The sequence below is a fragment of the Ascidiella aspersa genome, chromosome 8 (genome assembly GCF_963924565.1).
Source record: "Ascidiella aspersa chromosome 8, kaAscAspe10.2, whole genome shotgun sequence".
Taxonomy (NCBI): domain Eukaryota; kingdom Metazoa; phylum Chordata; class Ascidiacea; order Phlebobranchia; family Ascidiidae; genus Ascidiella; species Ascidiella aspersa.
Genome location: NC_139454.1, coordinates 15,943,542 through 15,965,953, shown reverse-complemented (window position 1 = coordinate 15,965,953; position 22,412 = coordinate 15,943,542). Strand labels below are relative to the sequence as shown.

At 36.0% G+C, this 22,412-nt stretch overlaps 1 protein-coding gene across 3 annotated transcripts in view; it reads left to right on the top strand.

Moving 5' to 3' along the window:
- The window catches only part of LOC146136315 (tetratricopeptide repeat protein 7B-like), a 29,516-nt gene extending 11,303 nt beyond the window's left edge, over nucleotides 1–18,213 (top strand). For 2 of the 3 annotated variants that reach the window (XM_083395470.1, XM_083395468.1), the window contains exons 11-21: nucleotides 229–478; nucleotides 1,655–1,712; nucleotides 1,971–2,064; nucleotides 2,418–2,557; nucleotides 3,151–3,270; nucleotides 5,037–5,116; nucleotides 5,262–5,346; nucleotides 5,792–5,936; nucleotides 11,534–11,624; nucleotides 14,311–14,416; nucleotides 17,116–18,213. In XM_083395470.1, the coding sequence (XP_083251596.1) occupies nucleotides 229–478; nucleotides 1,655–1,712; nucleotides 1,971–2,064; nucleotides 2,418–2,557; nucleotides 3,151–3,270; nucleotides 5,037–5,116; nucleotides 5,262–5,346; nucleotides 5,792–5,936; nucleotides 11,534–11,624; nucleotides 14,311–14,416; nucleotides 17,116–17,245 (1,299 nt within the window). In that variant the 3' untranslated portion in view covers nucleotides 17,246–18,213. The remainder of the gene's footprint in view (nucleotides 1–228; nucleotides 479–1,654; nucleotides 1,713–1,970; nucleotides 2,065–2,417; nucleotides 2,558–3,150; nucleotides 3,271–5,036; nucleotides 5,117–5,261; nucleotides 5,347–5,791; nucleotides 5,937–11,533; nucleotides 11,625–14,310; nucleotides 14,417–17,115) is intronic. The other variant, XM_083395469.1, reaches the window with a different exon arrangement.
- The last annotated feature ends 4,199 nt before the right edge of the window (nucleotides 18,214–22,412 follow it).

Sequence of the window (22,412 nt, the reverse complement as noted above, 5' to 3'; positions counted from 1 at the left end):
AATATACAGTTTGTCGTTAAACAGTGCGGACTGATTTCTTTGGATATCAAAAAAGATAGCTTTACAACGTATTTCACTACTTTTTAGGTTGCGCAGTGGTTTAACGGAAAACGTCTGATGCACACTGTTGGTAAAAGTCACTCATCAGGGGCTTGTCTAAGTGTTAGTCTTTCAAATATTTCAAAATCTGCCTATTTTGCTAGTAATTTTGTGCATTGCCGTAAACAGACAGAACGTGCCATCCAGAGCTTCGCTGAGTGCTCTCGCATCGAGCAGGATAACCTGCTGCCCAACCTTCTTGCCGCTAAAGCGTGCTACCAGCATTTACGTCCACCCGACTACGATCGTGGACTTCGCTACAGCGAGCTGGCCGTCGCCACTCTTCGGAACAATGCTGAAGCAGAAGTAGAGGACGACAGCTTAAAATGCGCTGTTTATCTATCTCTGGGTATTGGGGCTTCCAACAAGGCATCGCAAAGTAAGTACTATTGTTTCACGCTGTCCACTTGCATTTGCGATTGTATGCGTCTGGTGCTATTAGACTGGCTATATTTTCCGCCTCTCACTAAAGCTTGTGCCTCTAGATCAGCAATTTCCGAAATATTGGTCGCGAAGGACAAAAAAGAATTGCCTAGTTACGATTCGAATCTGGTAAAAATGGACTGTTTCATTCATTTCATTCAAGTTCATCTTGTGCAAACTCTCATCATATAGACTAAATTATTCCCCATAAGCAGCTTTGGTGGTATTAAAATCACTTCCTTTAATAAATCTCGTATTAGCCCAAAATACAAATGTAGTTGGTTACAGAACTATCTTGTAGGTATATAGTTAAAAAGTTCTGTGGACAGGGGCTGATCCAGTGGTGGGGGCCAGGTCACCAGGCCATGGCTCCCAAAACCACATTTTTGACAGCTTCTACTAAGTAAATACAAAACGTTAAAAGTTTTTTTAAGGAATTTATTCCGCCTAAAAGAATGCCGGTATTTTAAATTATTCTTATCTATTTTATGCGAATGATGTGCCTATCCTTTAAAATCAATTTTAATTATATGAACGCGTTTTTGGACTGCATTTATATACATTTTGCGTACGAGGTGGCTCGAAAACAGCAAGCTTTTTAAGAATAATTGTGTTATGACTTAACTTTGTCAAGTCATCTCTAAAAAAAGTCAGTGGAGATATATTATTTTGGAGTTAACCCCAGTCCCCGATAAACTGTTTTTTACTGTTTGCTAAAGTTGACTAAATTCAGTAAAAACAAACTTATTTCATGCTATTTGTGTCTTGGGTAGCGAGAATGTTTCACAAAAATTTTTAGTCGCACTGTAAAAATGTTTGGGAAGCACTGCAGTGGCATGCCCTGGCCTAGATAGTTCCTTTTATTTTTACGTTGTCCTGGTGGAAGTACCGTTTTGCAAGGCTAGTGAATGTACAAACAACAGCGCCACCTGATTTAGACACCTCTTTCCGCGCACGCAATTTTGTTAAAATCTAGCGATTAATATGTTTAACCATACCTAAAGCTTCGCTAACATTTCTAAAACATTAGGTCTTCCGCCCAAGTGATGATCTGTAACACAGCCTAATCTACTCCTTAAACAAACTTTTATATATTTTTTCTTATTTTGTTTTGTTTTTTAACTTTCTGCAGGTTTATCTGGCACCGAGCGCTGCGAGTTGCGAATGAAAGCCGTGGAAGCTTTCTCAATGTAAGTAGGTTGTTTAATTGTCAAATCTATTGGACAATGTTGAGACGGCGTTATGTCGACCCGCAGCCAAATGATTCTTACTCCACCTAACATTATTGAGTATCGTTAAAATCCAATAAACATAGGTGAAATCTTTGCTTTATATACGGAATAAAAATATTATCAGTTGCATAATTTAAAGCTTACTTACTTATATTACATATATTTATTAGCGCGTTTTATTTCACAAAAAATTGTCTCGTTTTTGTGTTGAATCAGGGCTCATTCGGCTGATCCGGATAATCACAAACCTTGCCTTTTTCTCGCCATTGAACTTGCTCGCTCCAGAAAAATAGCACAAGCGTTTAAAAAGGTGAGCACAAATCCGCCGGAGAGCAATGTGGAGCATAAACAAATTTGGAAAGAATGTAAATGAAAATAGATTTAGTAAACGTTTCGGCATAGCTGTTTTACTATATTTATAATCTGCATACGCCCCTTCGTCTCGCTTTTACTACTGTTAAACGATTGTTGATAATCACATGATTCACGATTTATTGAAAATACTATTTCGCTTAACGTAATACGCTTTACTGTTTTAGTCTAAAAGCAAATTTTTTTGGTTTCTACCATTTTTTTAGTTTTTGTTCTTAGAATGCAGAAAAGTCAATTTTTTATGTGTCGGGGGTTCTTATGTTTAATGAAAAAGGGTGTGATATTTTTCAGGTTCATCAAGCTTTGGACTCAAACCCCGAAGATCTTGATTCTCTGCATCTTTTGGCTTTGCTCCAAATCTCGCGCAGACAACATGCCGAAGCAAAAAGCACGCTGCGATCCGCCTTGTTGATGTATCCTGGTAATCTCCGGTAAGCGGATTGATTCCGATCGATAATGGCCAATGGAGCGTCCCAGTATTCCTCATAGTGGGGTTAGATCAAAATTGCACATTGCATAACCTAATATTTTAGCTTTTACCGGCCTTATAAACATCAGAGGCGGGATCCCGATGTCAATTTATAGTATCAGTATTAGTCCGTTACTAGGGTGTATCATGGCCTGATACCAAATTGGCGGTTGATTCATAGCAAAAGGTTACAATGATAAACGACGCCTTAAGGATGAATAGCGCCATAAAGCTTTTGTGCCTTGTGCCATAAATCTGTTCACCCCGCTTCCCTACAATGATCTTAGCCAGCAACTGGAGGCTGATATCTGCCTGGCCTATAACATATCATTTGTACTTGTTTCAAAAGCAAAATTTCCGCATATTAATTGGACAAAATGTTTGTAGCAACCTACAGCCGCCAACACTTGTGTTTTATCCAACATGTATAATCGGCTGCATAAGCAATTATTTAAGGCCACAGGTTGTGCACCCCTGGGTTAATTGGTAACCGTCGGTTCGATCAGTCGACAAACACCAGCCTTTAAACTGTTCATTAATTACACTCATATGCAGTCTGCTCGCCACCAAATGCAAGCTTGAACTTACAACGGATGAGCGTGAAGAAGCTCTACGAAGCTGTGATGAAATCGTTCGTCTTTGGGGAAACCAGGCTAAGAGCGGCGTTACTAACTTGTAAGTTGCTTATATTATGCATCGGCAAAAAATCACTTACTTTTATTAGAAATAAAGTATACATACTGATACTTTGTATTTGAATTGAATTTGTTTGATTTAAGTAGGTGTATTTCAAGATGTTGACTTCTATTAAATTTTAAGACCAAAGTATACAACCGTTTGGACTTCGTTTAAAGTTGATAATGCTTTCTTGACACATATTTCTCTATTTTTCCCTGATTTCCTAAAAAAACTTGTCCCTTTTGAGTTTTTTGAGAAAACACTTGGTATATCTATATAGTAAAGAAATAGTTGTTTTGGTAATATTAGCGTGTTCCACGCGTTTTTTGGCATCTAGCATCCAATGCTTCATGATTTTCACCATGAGAACTGTCGCTGCCCCTCATCTTCAAATCATCAAATTTCAATGTTAATCGAAGCTGGTTGAACTACATCTACAAAGTTACTAGGGTTAAACCTTTGCATTCTAAAGTAAAAACAATACGTCGTATTTTATTACCTTAAACAGAAAATTCGTTCAATACCTTTCTAATTGGAGGTTCAATACCTTTTGTAAATATAACAACGTAGTTTTGTCACTACTGTCAGTTTCACAACGTTCTGTCCCGCCAAGAAAAATATGACTTTAATGATTTTTTCTCCACCGCAGGTTAACGGAAAAGTAAAGTAAAATAAGGTTAGAGTTGTGGCTGGCTTCTTCCCATTGACCAAAAAGGAGGCCGAGAATGGCTAAACAAGTCTGTAATGGTCTGAACCCAGTCCTGTGGCAACCTGTCTCCACTAGGGAGAAGGTATAGGTCTGCTGGCCCTAATTCAGTGGCGTATCCAGGTGGGGTTGGGTGTCCGGACCCCCCCCCCTTTCGTTAGTGATATTATCGTTTTTTGTTAGTTTTTGTCAGTGTTTTAATCACCGTCCTAATCGGCAATGGTTTTAATGTAATTAGGTCGCGCGTCTAAGCTAATGCAAAGCCAAAATCAAACGCAAAACGCCGTTTTTCGTTTTTTGTCTGGTCGACCGTAAACGCAGGATTTTTTTCGCTGTCGTTATTCGTTCGGTTTGGCTGATCAGCAAGTGTGTTTCACAATTAAAAACAATAAATCAAGCGGTTTCGTTTTTTCTCGCTAAAAAAGTTGAGTTTAGGCGCAGCAAAAGCTCCTTGTTTGCTGTCTGCGCAAATATGCAATGTTGGTGTAAGTCTACAAGACGTGCTTTTTATGCTGACTTGACACGCAGCCCGGCGCAGATGTTGCGGTAATCGAATAACACTCGGAAAATGATCTTCGTTTAGTATTGCAGGTGGCGGCAGACGTGCTTGTAATTTAGCGTACTCCCGTGCATGGATCTACCAAAATCAATCACACATATTAAACGGTCTTGGTTTAGTTTCTCGCCTAAAGTAAACGAATGACGTCATTAACGTCAGACTGAAAACGGGGAATTCCATAAGTTGAAAATTCGTAACCCCCGCCCCCTTTTTGAATTTCTGGATGCGCCCCTGCCCTAATTAACACTGTTTTCACCAACCGCAATTATTTATCGCTCATTTAACACACCGAACAGCCATTGCAGACTCGCCGAGTCTGTCGATCAATAATGCAAGCAGGGCAGGCTAGAAAAACAACTAGCCTGCAGTTAGGTTCGAAGTCATGATACGTAAGCCATAATCGTTCAAAAAAAAGCAGCTTCAGTAGGGCTAGATCACAGTTGTTAACACACATACACATATGTGGGCGAATCGCTTATTTAACTATCTTTTTTGCAGAGGGGCTTCTTCGTTGAACGATCGAATGACTGGAGATGCAGTGAGCATTAATCACTCAATTGGAGGGGAGCTTGACGCCGGTGAGTTTTTGTCTTAAAATTTGTTTTCGTTTTTTAAGCGGGTATGTATGTATTATATAGTCCAAATTGGCTTTTAGTATTCCAGTCAGGTGTTACGTCTCGTCATATGTTTCGGATTGTGTTCATTTCCAATGGAATATTTTAGGTTCCACCTATGCCAACTCTATGGCACCCTCCAGATGGGACACAGCTGCATCTGATCTCGGGTCGTATGCTGATTTGCAACCAAGGTGAAAATAACTTGATAATAAAGCTTTTTGTATACCAGTGCTACTTTTTCCGCACACAACACCCACATTTTAAGACCGGAATGTTTTAATAAATTTTCTAGAAAAGGTATAACAATGCTAAATTAAATATAAAAAACTTTTTTTTCCCAATTTACACCTGACATAAATGTAATTGCAATTCACCATGAATTTCAATTTAGAGATAGAGAGAACAAAAAAAACATAGTTTTAAGACCTCAAAGACCTCTAGTTCTACTTCAACCAATGTTTTGAACATATTAATCGAAATTACGACAAAACGCTTACTGTCCAAACAATTTTCAAACCGTCGAATACAGCAGGTGAAATTGGGACAATTTATCGTTTTTGTCGTCAAATCCTGGTCAGTGGAGCAGCAATCAACATCCAACTGGCTTTACTTTCACCACATTTGATCTTCTGCTAGGTTGTCAGCTGCGTGGACGGTGCACAGCCAGGTGTGGTTGCAAGTTGCCGAGGTTTACCTGGAGCTAAATCGTTTCGATGAAGCCGAGATGTGCGTGTCTGAAGCCAACCTGCTCTATCCTCTCGCGCCTTCCGTCATTTTCATGGTAAGATTTTACCATAAATACGTTATCAGTAGACATCAAGTTAGGGATTGCCAGGTTTATTTGAGTCCACCGATGAAAGTTTTCTAAAGCATGCTAAATGTTGTGTTGTTTTTAGTTTTTAAAAAATTACGTTTTTTGGTATTACACAATAAACAACTGCTTATTAGGCCAAACAGGAAAACCTAAATGTGTGGACATGCCGCCAAGTTACTTATTTGTGTTTGTAAAGGCAAGGAGTTAAATCGTTTAAAATTATTGATCAATAAATACCCATTTCACAAACAAATTTTTATCTAGGCTACACTATACACGGATTTGTAACGTATCTTGAATAAGATTAGTAAAGCTAAAAAGGCCCAGTATTTACCCGATATATTTGTCTTTGGTATATGTATTTAACTGTTTATCTCATTTGAATAAAATACAATAAACTAGAAACACCCGGTTTCCCCCTGACACTCGTAAAGAACTGCTTGCGTTGTTCCGGCAATGTTACGTAATTACCGCTTTAACAAGCGCAATAACTTGCCAAATATACCTGAATTTTGCGCGGTTAAACAAAAAATAATTCACCATACTGTGAGCTCCTATTAATTCATCGTACCTTAAGCTTTTTGCATATTTTCGTTTTACCATGTCCGTATAAATTTGATAACAGTACGACATGTTGCCCTACAAGATTTATAAAGTAGAATACATAGATTTTCTTGAATAGTACTCCTACTATTTTTATATCTAATAAATTGACAAACTATAAAATGCGTAGACATTTCGTTCAACTGTAACAAACGTTTAACACCGACGAACAAAGTATGAAGTTCATAGCAAGTACCTTTTAACAAACTATTTACGCTGTACAAATCACCAAGGCAGATTTCGCATGAAAAGGCGCTTTGAAAATAACCTTCGGCTCCAATCTACCAATCGAAACTGCGAAATTCAAAACCACCGTGTAACAAACCATAACTTTAATTTACCTTAAGTTAGTGGTTCATAAGATTTTGTTTAAACCATAAACCCAAAGTTTAAAAACTCGAGTGAAACACGAGATCAGACATTTTTTTGGGAATAATATATATTTCGCCTATACTCTGGCATCGTTAGTTCCTGTAGGTTAAATACATAAAAAAAAAATATTAAAATTAATATAAAAAAAATCAAAAACAGGCTGCGTACTTAACGCAATTTGCGCCCTAAGCACTTCTTATTTTCCTTTTTATTATAACAGTGTTCGAGTAATTTCGCAACACTTGTTATAAGCACAAGATGCCTATGGGAGGCTGTTACCGAAATCAGTCAGCCTGGTCAGGATTGTAGTGCAAGAACATTGCTTACAAAAAGCTGTGAACAAATCTTAAATATACAACCACATACTATTCTAAGTCGAATGTTACTTCAAGCAGCCTTGTCCGCGCGGCGCTGCTTAACATTAGGACCTTGCACAAAGTCTTCTTCTGACATCCGGTTTTGTTTTTATTAATTTTATTATTCTTTCGCTATGTGTATGTACTTTACTTTAAAAAAATTGCTTATCAGATTTACCTTTGCAAACAAAATAATTTAGAAGCAAAAGTGACGCATTGAACACATAATAACAACATTCATCCATGTGATTTTAGCAGGACGTTTCAATTCGCAGGATCATCAACCTTTATGGCTGCATTTACTGTATGATGAAAAAAATGCATGTTAAAAACGGTTATTGACAAAGTTTGGGATTTTTTTTTAAACTGCAGAACGTGCCTGCAAGAAATGATTAAAGACTCACTGCAATGTCGAACTTCACGGAAATCTTTAGTAAAAGGTGAAGAACACGTTGTGATATGATAGCAGAGTTCGGGTATTGACAGTGGCCGTTTTTACTGACTACGCGCTTAAGTGTCAGGTCATGCATCACAGACCCAAGGACTGCGATGTCGATGTTTTTGAAAACACAAGCATAGCTGTATTAAGATGACAACTTTTTCGCGCTTTGCTAACATAAGCGGTTATTGCCTCAGTTGCTGTGGCTATGTTTTAGTATTACTCACTTTCTCAGATATTTAATTTGAGTAGTAAAAGTATCCGATATAAATAACGTTTTTTTGAAATTTCGAAATTAAATCTACAGCTGTGTGATAATGGTTTACTGAAGACCCTTTCAAACCAAATCTTTAACATCACCATCACCATGAGCCTTGAGCAATTCTTATACGACATTTAAAGGAGTGGACCATGTTATTGTGGTAAATGTGTATATTTTTTCTACTTAACGTAAAGAGTTTGCCTGAAGCGCAAAATAAACACATTGGGTTAAACCTAGGGTTGTACTATCCAGATAGTGGTTAACTGGCTGTTTTGTTATCTGATATCCGGATATAATTTTACCGCCATACCGGATAGCATTAACGTTTTAAGTTCGTTTTTACACTTTTTCAGTCAGCAGTCAGTTTTTGCAAGTTCTACCCAAAAGCCCGCCAGGGACTGTGGCAACAGTTAATAGATTGCAGTTGGGAAGTGCTGCTTACTGTCGAATACTTGGGTCTACTAACATCTCGCAGTTATACTTAACCACTGTTGAGCAGATTACTTTATTCAATCATTATATTAAGCCCTTTATCTTGTATCATTGCCACACACACAAAAGACAAATGTTTAGAAGATTTAGCAATTGATACAATGTGCTTTAAGGAAGTAAACATTCATAATGCGCGATTTATTCATTTCCGTGGAATGTACTAATGATACTAAAAATTATTAATATCCGAACCAACCCTAGAAACATCTTTTAAAAGTTCGATAGTCGTTACATTTTTATACGGTTCGACACTTTTTTATTTCGCCTAACATCTTAAGAGACCGATAAATGCTTATACATTACGCCGATTAAGGCAGGCAAATATTGAGCTGCCACCCTACTTAGGTCGCTCAATGTAATACGGTTTGCTTTACTCAGCGTATCGCATTTATCATTCGTATATAAGATAAATATACCATTGTTGGTAATGGCTTGTACCTAAAATTTTGAGCGAACACTGTATTTTTTCGGCCAAGGTAACATTTTTCGGTAGTCGTTTCAATTTATGGCGAGCTAAAAATATTTGCCAGAACTATTACACGAGTTAAAATGTGTTGGCAAAGACCGAACTTGTTGATTTAATGACCTTAAAACCAAGCATTCCTGCTTGTGACAACCAAATTTTTCCTTTGGGCTAATCACCTACTGTTTTTCTTGGGCAGGTCAAATGGAAGAAAAAATCCCCTTCCGTTTTTTCCTTGACATGTGAATGTAAAAAGCGCCCATAGCTTACATTACGAATAATTTTTAGTTGAGTGTGTCAGATGATTTTATGTTGTTTTACTAATTTTTTACATCAATTCAGCAAATATACCTGCCTAGAACACAAAAGACTGCTTAAATATAGTAAGTAGTTTGGCCTAATTCTCTACCGTAGTATCATAACTGCCTGATTCGGTAAAAACAAAATTAAGGGACATTTCCAAAAATGTTTAAGGATTTTATCTTTGTCGCATTTCTCAAGATAAGTTTTGAATATTGGCAGTTCACTAAATGAGTGCTTGCAACCTTTTTCACTTGCGGCACTGAATTTGGCGGCCCACCTACAAAAATATACGACAATAGTAACACGGACGAGGATTGAAGGCAGATCGAAACAAAGCTTTATATACGGTTAAAAAAATTATTTTCCGCATCTTCCAAATTTACATCTTTTACGGTCCTCGTAAAAAGTCTCAATCCACTCAAAGTCATGGGACTTGAGACTACCACTCACAATGGCGAAAGACATTGAGGATAGCTTAAAACTAGATATTGTTACCAGAAAAACGCGACATTTGTTTTTGGTCATCCGTAACTTAAGCTGACGATAATACCAATAAGCGCGTATTTTATTTCATCCAGGAACCTCGCAAGGAAATTGCGGTGTACGGTTGAATGTTGTTTACGCTAGCATCCAAACCAATAATTGACAGATCAATATTTAATGAATGAAAGACAATTTGACTTGACTAAAAGCCTTGTGGAGAACTGTGAGATTGTCCAAATCGTTTTCCCAATTGCAGACGCAAATGTACTCGCTAATGTTTAATTAATAGGCTCGAGAGTTATTAAGTTCCTTCTCCAAACCGCTTATAAACGTCCGGGAGAAATTGCCTGTTATATAACAAAAAGTTTTAAAATAGGTTTTCTGTTTTTCCAACAGTTCATTTGCTGACAACAGTTGGCACACTTCTGTAGTTCGTAAAACAGAGAATGTAGTGCTGCAATGCAATCCTGACCTATTTTTTGCGCCATGTTTAGACAATAACTTTTGGATCACCTGTAATGAGTCTGGTATGCCATTTTCTGTCCATGTTCGGAATAATTAAGCTGACTGAAGGATTACTTCTACACATGTCTACACATTAACTACTTTATTATGAGACCGATATTTAGCATTTAAATGCATTGTGAGTTTGTGACGACTTTTTGGGTGGTAGTTCTTGGCAGCTTTTCCGTGATGTATCAACAAGGAAACTTGTGTTGCAATTCATTTTATGGTTTAGGCATTTTTCACCTAGATTTACTGGCCTACAGCCAAATTACACCGGGTATTTGTTTCACCAAGTATGATTCTTTTATAGCAATATGAAACGTAGCAATTTAGCTCCAAAACTGATTTCCAATCATACTGTTTGGTCGAACCATTGTTACTCAATTAGTGAATTTTATAATAATAATATACGTAGATAACAAAATGTTTTATGTCTTTATAGTAACTATCGCAAAAATAGTAGGCCAGTCATAAGTATATTGGGTAGGCCTAACTTGTTGCTGACCTCTTATACTTCTATCGTTCAATCGTACGCCTTTCAATAAACTTACGTTTTTTACAACCCGCCATCGTATATAAAACCATGTTTTCCGTTTGTGTAGTTAAACCTACATAAAAGGTTCACACGAGCCCAGTGAAATGGTGTTTATGTGTTTTAAATTTGCATAAATATACCGTTAGATGTTTGGCGAAATAGCATAGCAGCGTCAAAAAAGGCTTCTGTTTGTTTTTAAATTGACAGTGTTAAGCGCTATAATGTATATAAAAGGCCTTTATTATTTGCCGTTTCTTACACTATATTGGCACAACAAAGTCCAGTGTTTTACTCTAAATTACCTGGAACAAAAATTGTAACGAAACAACCTGTTAACATGTGGCATTTTTTTTTTCAATTTTCCTTTAAGTTTAACAGTCGTTTTTTACAGCCTACAGGAGAACTATGTCGCAACCTATTTGTTAATTTCATTTTTTTGAAACTATTTGTTTTCTTTAGGAATGCCAATGCTTAGCGACAATGAGGCATTTACAGGTACTATTTTATGGACTGTGAGATTATTTGTGTTTAAGTAAACTAGCTCGGCGTTATTACCACAACCCTATTGTTTATGTGAATATGACTACCTTTTAAAAGAACTTTTATCCGTCGGTATCAATGCCGAAATACAGTATACACGAAAGCAGAGTGAAACGGTGCACAGTGCTATGATAGTGGCCAAGTCTTGAATCGGAAGACAACGGCTTGCTTTTAAATATGTCTCGTTAACTGTCCGTTTTATCACACAGCGAGGACGACTGCACGCTCATCGGGGTGAACTGCACGAGGCATCGGTCATGTACAACAACGTGCTGGCAATCGAACCAGTCCATTTGCAAGGTAAGGATCCAGAAATTTTCACGCATTGAACGAGCAATTTGATTTGAAACAGTGTTTCTCCACCTATGGGTCCCGAGCTGGCGATCGTAAACTGGGTCGCCCATATGATTTGGTTGGCTGTCGACTGTATTAAAACATTGAGAAAGTTGGACCAAAAGAAAAAGGGAACGCTGTTATACTTATGCTTAGTATTAAGGTCGCGAAAAATGTTAGGAAATACTGATTTATTACGGGTTAAGAAAAATTGGTTTTTAGAACACCACATCCCATTTTTTGTCCGTACATGAATCCTGCTCTACTCTAACTCTAAGATAACATTCCTCGACTAAGTTACTTGAAAACTTGATTAACCATGTCGCACAGAATGTATAGGGTAAACAAATTTAGTACAATTAATGAGGTGTTTATGGTATTCTCCAGTAATTCTCTTCTTACAGAGGCGTGAACCGATCTAATGTTGTGCTTTGGTAATCGAAAGTTTTAAAAAGATTTTTTTTATAATAATTAAACTTTAATTTTAATCGTAAAGCCAATGCAATTTTTATTTTCTATATTTCAAAACTTGGCTAAAAAAATATACATATTTTTTTATTAGAACGAAACACAGGTTTACATTGTACTCAAAATTATATACTTTGTAAAACACGATCATGTATATAATGAATACATAAAGCAGAAACAGCTCTGTTTTGTCCAGTTTTGTTTGTGTTTCGTTAGGCAGTGGGCTTCCGATCGACAAATAATTTGTCAGTTCTTATCATTATAGTGTGTTTTATAGTAAAACTATTTTTAGTATAGTACTTTAAAATTTGCTAACTTAGGTTTGTTCGATGTCGATGTGTATAAGCCAGGGAGGAAGACCCGTATGCATTTCATAAAAATAAATACACGCCCGAAGCCGGCTGGAGGATACATCAGTCAACGTCACTGCCGTAGTTTTGGAAAATTAAAAGGGGAAAGGGTCTTGAATGCAGTATGAGCTTTTTTAGGACTTTATTCAAACTAAATAAACGCAAAATTCCGGAGTCGTGAATGCAGTATGAGATTTTTATTACTTTTTCAAAATTAATGAACGCAAAATTCCAAACTACTACACATAAAGATCTTCAGTCGGTTAATAAGTGATGTGTTAGTCAAGTCCTATTAATTTGTAACACATACTTAGAATTGGCAACCTATATTTTAACTAATAAAGTTTATCTGTTAAATTTAGGCTTTTTTTATCAAGGGCTGTTGTGTTCTGGATTTGGGAAAATTTTTAAGAAACCTTGGGGTTAAAGCCCTGTGTCAAATCATTTACGTTTGACCACATAATCGATTACTATCAATTACGCCAGGTAGCAAGGCGCCTGGCAGACGTTGCTGTTTCAACCGCAGCACAAATCGTGAAAACTGCTGTCAAAATACTCGGTCCAGAACGAAACATTAGTTTGTATATGAAGGCATCGAAAAAAACTTGACTTTTTAGATGCTGTGCTATAAGAAAACAATTTTTTTTTTTCAATGTACCATGCACTGATGAAAATTGATAATTATCAAAACCTTAAGCTTACCAGCCTCGAATAACGTCAAAACAATATTGACAGTTAAACCTCTGCATTAAGCGACAGGGTTTCGATTTTTAGGCTGGGTTTCTTTCCGCTCTGCAATTATGCATTGACCCATACCAGAGTGAGCAAACCGCGTGTTCGCCGGCATGTTTTATGTTCAGAAATTTTGTATTTGGCACTACTATTTTTGTGTTTGTAGTTTTTCTTTAATGACTCTTATATATGTATGCGCCTTTTGCGAAACCACAACTTAGTTTGCAACAATCCTTATGTTTGCAGCTTGCTATCTTATCGCTTCCTTAAGAGAAGAGTAAGCTCTCTTGATCAATATGCCATCGTTAGGCAGTTCACGGCATGCACGTCAACCAAGTTGATTTGCATACCGTCGCGATAGAAAAACAATGGTCTAATCACATCATAATGATGTCAGCAACACATTCATTACAGTATTCCGGTTCAAAAATATGACGGCCATCCTGTTTTTGTGGCAGAAATGTGAATCCCCTACTAAATGTGGTTTCAGACTTGCCTGTTAAAAAGGGGGCGTATAAAAACACACATAAGCTTTTCAGCGTTATGCTCACATCAAGCAAAGTGCTTTTATTAACTTTAGTTTAAAAAGGAGGCTATATATATATAAAATAAACTTCTTAAAAACAACACACCTAGGTAAAGAACTACATCAGGGTTTTCTAAACTGCTGTGTGGCGCGAAGGAAAAAACAACAAATTTGTTTCCATCTATTTAATATAAAGTTTTGCTAACACCAATACTTATTTTGTTCTTTTGGCTTGACTGACACACAATATGTTATTGTAAACAGCTAATCTATGATTCACAAGAATATTATTATTTTTTTGTTGTTTTGATATTCTGCCACAGTGGCCTGAATATACTAGAATACTTACAATACGTACTAAAGTATATTTTACTTTATTTATCATATATTCCCGAATGGCAATCAATTTCTTTACACCGAACCAAGTGAAACTCAACTTAATACTATTTGTTATTATTGCATAATAAATAACTTTAATGTGTTATTATGTATGTTAATTTATATAGCTATATAATAATTGCCAGTTTGACACACTATTGGTATTTTCCTAGTTGCGAATGTTTTCATTTATTTGCAGCAATGGAGAACCAAGCTGGAATTTTACGTCGTTTAGGAAAGCGCAATGCTGCAAAGAAACTGCTCAGGGACGCAGTGGCGATGGATCTCGCCTCACACACTGTGTGGTAAGTTGAGTGGATGTATCACTAGTAAGGCTGGTTTTAAGTGACGAAATTTTATTGTATAGGCAATAATAATACGTCATTTTTGATGTGTTAACGACAATCAGGCTTAAATAATCACATCACTTTGTAATTATTGAAACACACTAATAGTCGATCATTAACAATGAACGAATAGCTATTTGTTATAAAAATAACTTATTGTTATTAAAAATAAAAAGTTAAGCTTTTCTTTCGCTTTGACGCAGCTTTCTTCCGCTTGATAAACGCTCTAATTTTATGCAGAGTTTTGTTAGCTTAACTTCCCTGTTGATGTGTACAACGTTATTGCTGTAACGTATCTAACTATCACACGCAAGTTACTGTCACATCTGAAATAGGTTGTCGATAATATTTGGAAAAAAATAATATTGAAAATTGTAAATTACGATTTGCAGCAAGTTTTTTTTTGTTCATATTTCCGTCTATCACTTTAAAGCAAGTGGTACGCAGCGGCGGCGAAAAACCACTAGGTGTAGATATTACTCGGCCAGAAAACGTTGAGGACCCTTTAAACCGTCGGCGTCAAATTCATTTAAGTAAATTGCAAAATTTGCGTTCAAGAGAAGTTCTCGAGCCATAATTTAGTAACATATGATTCAATTATAAAAAGTGTGAACTATTTTTAATCATACATCAGGCGAAATTGATTACAAAGTCTAAAAGATTATTCGTATCGAATGATGTTGTAAATATACGCAAAGATTCCTCTGGGTTACTTATAAATGTTAGACGTCACTGGGGATTCATTCCAGCGAAAACTTCTTAACAAAAATAGTGATTTCATAAACTGTGTGATCGCAAATACGTGGGTAATTTTCCATTGGTACATGAACTGCGATACAATTTTTATACCAAATACTGTAATTGCACCCAAGTCAGCTAACTAATTTTGCAAATCTTGTTTGGTAAAAGAAGGACTGGAAATTGCTATTTTTTAAGTCATAAATCTGTTTTATAAATATATAATTAATTCTGATATGTGCTTTAAAAATTATAAATCGATCGGAATCTGTTCCAAGATTAAGCTAACGTAACTCACAGTAGTAAGGAATCTATATTCATTCTACGCAGAACATTTTTAACTTGTCTCTGACGTTGCCCTTTACAGCAGATGAAACGAATTTTATTTGTTACAACTGACGTTAGGCTATATATTCCGTTTTTTTGCAGTCAGTTTCTAAATCTAATAGAAGAAATACTCTAGCAAAGCTGATAATTGAGGTCAGACACTTTTTATATATGTTAAAATATATATATACATTTCGCCAGCAAAGGCATCGTCAGTATATCTGAATAACAAACGCAAGTGAAAAAATTTCCGTAAAATTACCACACAATGCGAACACCAATGAGGCTTCGTCTGCTATTTCGTTTAAACAGTTACCTAAATTAATTTCAGACAGTTGGAAGTTGTCAAATAGCGTTAATCCTGCTTTTTTATTAAGTAAATCAAGATCGTCTAAATCTAAATATTTGTTGTGTTGCCACTTTTTACATAGAGCAATGGTTAAACAATTGCATGGCAAGATATGTCAAGTACAAATGTTACAAGTTTAGCGGGCCTTCAGATGCTTTGGCGGCCGCAGGTTAAACGCCTCTGGTTTAAACCAAAATATTACCTTATTGCCTAACTGCGGATATGGCTACAAGTTAATTTTTGGAGAGAATAATAATTTCATGGTTGAATACGTGAAATATAGGATTGGGAAAATTGAATAAATGTTGAATGAAGTTTCTCGCTGTACTTGGTCAAACTGTCCTAATTTGTAAAACACCGTTCTTAAACAAATTAGCAAAACACGCAACTTAAAAGTAAGCACGTTTCTTAGAAACATGCACACTCGGGTTTTCTAAGATACTGCACTTCACAAAGAAAAAAATAAGAAATAACCAGGGAATTGTCCAATCATTAAATATGTCGCACACTCAGGTATGCTATACAACTTATATTCCATGCCTTAAAAAAGAAGTTGTACACAATTATACTTATTGGCCCCCAGTTTACCTAGAAACTTTATCATGTAAATAAAATGATCATGATGTGTATGGATTTCAAACGTGGAACACGAATGTGCTTCAGGAATTTACGTCATTTGGTGTCAAGGGCGTTGGTGGTAGCACATGATTCTCGCTCTCGGGTAAACAGGATAAATGGCTTGCTTTTATCATTGTCATATATAAACGAGTATTTTGGTGTGCTATAAATCACACCACAGCGTGTTTCTCCTAAATGTTATCGATACTGTGGGCATATGTGTTGCGTTTTACGCTAAACACCATTATTGTGTTGCTTTTTTATAATATTAGATTTTTGTCATCACGTAGAAGTTCCGCAACCACTTCTAAAACAAAGTTTTACGCTCCACACAATAGCATTATGTAATTGGTATTCAACTGTATTGCTTGCTTCCAGAATGGCAGATAACCTTCAATAAAAAGCGCGTTGTAAGAACGTATACTAGCATACTGAAAATTCACACTAAGTCCTATCCAAAGTGCTTTACAAACATTTTAGTTGGTTTAAAACAGTTTTTGTTCATGTTAGTACCATGTGCGAGAAGTTTTAGCGAACTACTGCGCCGTTGGAAACAGATACTTAACTAAAATAGTACAAATAAATATCAGTTACAGTCTATAACATTTTATTCAATATCTTTAAGGCAACAGCTTGCCGAAATTTTTGAAGAGGAAGGCGACACAAGCGGTGCAATCGAGTGCACAAACCTAGCAATTAACTTGGAGATGACTTCTTCCGTCATCCCGATTTCGGTCATTCCTATGGAGCTTTAAAGTCTTAATCTGCATATAATATTCGTGTTAGTTCTCCTCGGTGCTTGTTTGCATAGAAAGAAAAATAAAATTAAAGTTGGTTTAAATAAATGTAAAAAGCAAGTCTTTAACCGATGTTCGGTGTTTTCCGTGTATTCCGGGCCAGGACTATGTTAATATAGACGTTTTACTTATTATCTATTTATTTTGCACAGTAACGTTAGAATGATCCGTTTCAAGGAACTTTAACGTAAGAGATTGTTTTTTTTTTACAGTTTCACTTTACTATTGTTTGAATCTTCTGTCAATACTCTACCATTCGTGTTTGATGACCTCACTTTTACCAAGTATACACCAGTGTTTCCTGAACTTTTTTGCTTGCGGCACAGTAAAAACGTCAAATTATTCACAGCAGACTTTCTCTACAATTCAACAATTACATAACTTGTCAATCGATCTTTTTTTACATGCCAAGGCACTAGGTAAATGTCCTTTGATTATTGGTTTTCCAATGTATAATGTGTAATCACGCCTAGCATACTTTTTTGCCCTGCCTATATCTTCAAAAATAACAAAAGCTTAGCGGCACACTTGCCAATCTTTTAAAGTGCATCTAGTGTGCGCTACACAGTTTGAAAATCAATGGTTTACGCGGATAAACAATGTTAGTTGATTTCCGAAACGTCTAATCTTGTATATTCTGCGCAATTCAGTATTCGTTTTATTAAAAAAATTTATTACGAAAAAATTCAAGTTAATGTGTTTGCCTGTGTACAATGTTGCACATAATTGTGACTAGCATTGTACACTTGTTTATGTTTATTTATTTTTTTCCTCATGTAGCTGAATGAAAAGCTAATCCAGCTTTTGGTATATTTGGCCATTTTACAGTACAGTATGGACCTGTATTTAAAAATTTCCTGTTTGTGCAATACTATAAATGTATACAACACGGCGTACTTTTTTCCAATAAATTAAGACGAATACGCCAATAATGCCGCTTCGTTATTATAGAAAAACTGTGTTTGTCAAAACTATTTTGTGCAGTTACGACACACCAGAGGTCTTGAGGAAACCTTGACACAGTATGTAACCTTGACACAGACACAGTATAAACAGGAAGCAATGACTGGCACCGATACAAGGGTATTATTTATACCAGTGGGCGGCACGTTTTTTTGTTGCGGTCCAAAGTACTCTTTTTAGCGCTATTGAAGGCCCACTACGTAAAACCACTACGAAAAGTGGCGGATTCAGGATATCTTATTTTAAGGTGAAACACGGCGCCTTGGTGCCCAAAACACTGCCATATCATAATGCAAAACATACTATCAAACGAAAAATATACGCGCCAAGCGAGAAAAAAAAATTGCATGCAGTTTAAGTTGACAAAAAATATAGTTCGACAGGCTCCCAGGACCACATTAGTCACGTGGGCCTTTCCAAGCTGAGCCAATTTAAAAATTCTATGCCACACCAACTTTTAAAATAAGGTGCAATGAATGTACGACTTTCACGCAGCCCACAACTACATTATAACACTAAGCTATTCAAAAATAATTCGCTACCCACAGTTTTCCGACCACTGATCTATACCGACGCAAGGTTTTATACCTTGAAAAGGACATTTCTAGGCTATAGTTCAGTTACCATTTGAAACTAACTATGGTTTCAAGCTAAAGCAACATTTCGTTAACAGCCTGAAATCATTGCAGTACATTTGCACGTTTTAACTTGATAGAATTGGTTGTTTTGTCAGTAATTACGTACATTTTGTATCCGAACCTACCGCCCTACTTTTTGTCCAAAAATGGCATGGCCATGTGCTCCAATTCACCCTCTTAGGTCCGCCTCTGCCGAGCAGTGCTAGGGTTACCCAAACAAAAATATTTTTTCGCGGGCCTAATGCAGTTAGGTAGCGTGTACTCTAAGCAATGAAAACGATTATTTACCTTCATTCAGTCACCAATTCAGGCTGCCACAAGTTCAGTTCTGGTTTCACGCTTGTAATGGCGATGTCGTTATTGACTGAGCGTTGCAGCCTCACTGGGATAGCTTCCGGTATGTGGAGCCTATGAACGTGCAGCTTATATTTTACGCAGAGTATAGTGAACTACGGTCTGGCAAGTTTTGTGCTTTTATTCAATTAGAACAGTACGTCTTAATTATTTTCGGTTCGCGGGCAATACGAAAAATCGGGGCACATTTTTTCAAACTAAAGTTGCTTTAAGCTGGGTATTGGGTTAATGCAACAATATTATTAGGTATCCCGTGGTGAATTCAAGTCTTGTATACTTGACTGCGTGCTATTTTGTAATACCTTCTTTTTTCCAAATTACGAGAGCTCCATGGCGTGTTTGAGAATATTTTGAGGCATAGTGGTGTGCCGTGGTTAACAGATTGAAAACCAGTCGTTTAGATTTTAGAACATTGCGATTTGCTAACAAAACATCTGATTTAATTCTGTGTTATTTATAGTCATTATTTAATGAAACGTTAAAAGCAGAAATAAAGGACACGTTTTTGAAATGATGTATCGTTTTTAAAGTGAAATTTCTGTTAAATTGATTTATAGTTATTGCCTGTTTTGCGCTTAGTGTGAATCGATATACGGTATTTGTAATGTTGTCACTGTATCGTACATAACACCCCATTAACTTAAAACATTGTAGAGTGAAAGATCTTTTGTAAACTTGTTTGCCAGAAACGTCTTTAATAATATCATTATATCAAGCATTGTGCCAATTCTTCTAAATGTAAAGTTTGTCGTAACGGTGTTCCAGTTAAATAATTTTTTCCAGTAGCTCATACGACGTACCGGTTTAAAAATTGTTCTTCTTTTCACCGGGCTTTCAATTTCATATGTTTGCACGACATCGAACGATAACCTTAGGTTCATGTCAGTTAGGACACTTAGCAAAGCAATCACACATTTTGTTAAAAAAAATTTAAATTTTTTACTTAATCGGCTTTATTAAAAAGCACATTATCCCAAATAATTTCATGACAATTCTCAATTTTAAGAAAATTGTTTTTGTTTGGCATTATTATCCGGAAAACTTTTCTGGTTGAAATATTTTCAGAGTACCGTATAACCTGTTTGATGTAACTTCAAATTGAAGCCATATTTTATTAAATGTAAACAAATATATTTAGGCGACTTGAATATGATTGTAAACAAGATATTAAGTCGACTTAAATATTCTGTGACCACCTTAATTCCTAAGGATTGCTTAATTAAACTGTATGAGATCAACAACACTGTATTGCCTACATCAAAAGGTTTATGAAATGGTATTTTAAAAAACCACCATTTGATATCAAGCTAGTAATGCCGCACTGTGCATATTTCGGTGAACAAAGAATACGAGAAAATAAGAGCTATTTGAAGGTGACACATAAAACCGTACAACTGCCAAAAAAGTTTAAAAACTAGATTATTTTAATTAGTCATATTCATCTTCAAATCAATGTTAAAATGCCGAGAGTTTTATTTCAGGTTTAGCAGTTTTTTTAACATTGTACTGACTTTTGTCATATCGCCAGAACCATTACATTGGCCGTGCAAAATTGTTGACCTGTTAGCAAATTCATAGCCAAGTTGATCGCAGTAATTTAAATAATTTTTCTCCTTAAAAACTTTTATAAAAACGTAAGTACTTTTCTACAATAAAAAACGTTTAATTTCCATTTTAATATGTTTAAAAGACTTTAAAATAATCCTCGGTCTAAATTTTAACTTAGATTTTCTAAATGTCACAATGATAAAATATATTTCGAGGTAAATTGGTAAAAATTACGGCAAATTCTAAGCACAGGTTTATTTTTTTCCTAAATGAGTGTGGACAGGTTTAAAAACAAGACAGAGCTTGTGTAGACCTTGCGAATCGTGCACACTTGTATCGATCCATCAGTTTTCACTGTTGTCAAATGCTAAACATTGCAACGCTTTGTGGGGTTTATTGTGTTCCCTGTGAAACAAATCTGATAAAAAGTTTTGTTACAATCAAGGTATTGTCAATGACCTCACCAAACCAATGGTTAATTGCATTCTATTTTGCCTTAATATAATCAGAAACTGCAAATTGGCACTCGCAGTGGTCTACCTGATTCCTATATTTAACTCCTAAATCGCATTTTTTTAGGCCAAAGAAAAGTCGATTTACACTAGGAATGTCCAACCTTTTAGCTGGATGGGCCGCATTGTCACTTTAAAAATTTCGATGGGCGGCAAAACCTCTCAGAAGGGGTGACGTCATAAAACAACCCAACTTATAAACATCCGCTCTTCGAGAGTGAACTCATGCGCAAATATGCAAGTAATCTCGATCTTATTTATTTTTTTGTTATGGCGAAGCGCGAAAATTTGAGTTGTTACATGTTTGGGCTGATATATTTCCTTAACACGGTCAGGAAAAACACATATCTTACTTAGCAATGATGGGTGTTGAAATGCGACATTAGACTCGATTATAGTCTCAGAAAAAACATAAGATTAGGCCTACATCCAATACTGCGCATTCTAACCGTTTTAATGATAGTCGAAACAATTGTTTTTAATTAAGGCTACTACTGAAAGTAAGAATAAGTGGTGGGCCGCACGTAAATATCAGGCGGGCCGCAGGATGGACATCCCTGATTTACACCAACTCTTTAAGAAACACAAAGTGTAGGCTACCATTTGCACATCTAAACTACATTTCAATAAAAGTAAGCTTGCCTAAAACGTATTCATTTAATAACAGTAAGCTTTAAGTAAAACATAGTTTTTAGTACCGTAGGCGGTGTTTATGTTTAATTTAGTCTCAAAAAAAACAAATCAATAAGACTACTACCATATTGGAGCCTAATCTTTACGACTCCAGTCAAGAAATGTTGCATTTGTGTTGCTAACATTGGTTATGAATCTGTAACATAAGCAAATGCCACAAGTGTTTTGCCATAAGATATCATTTTCCATGTTTTAATCGCAGGCCTATGTTGGCCCCACTTCATAGTAGAGCATTACCTATTGATCGTCATTTCTTTATTTTTTGTGAACAGTTTCAAATTGTTACAGTTACACATAGTGTTTATTTTGTGCTTCCATACGAATGCAGAATTATTTTTTTGTCATTGTTAGACACTAAAAGGTTACTACTATTGACCAAGGCTCCTCATAAAACAATTCATTTTCGAATTGTGGACT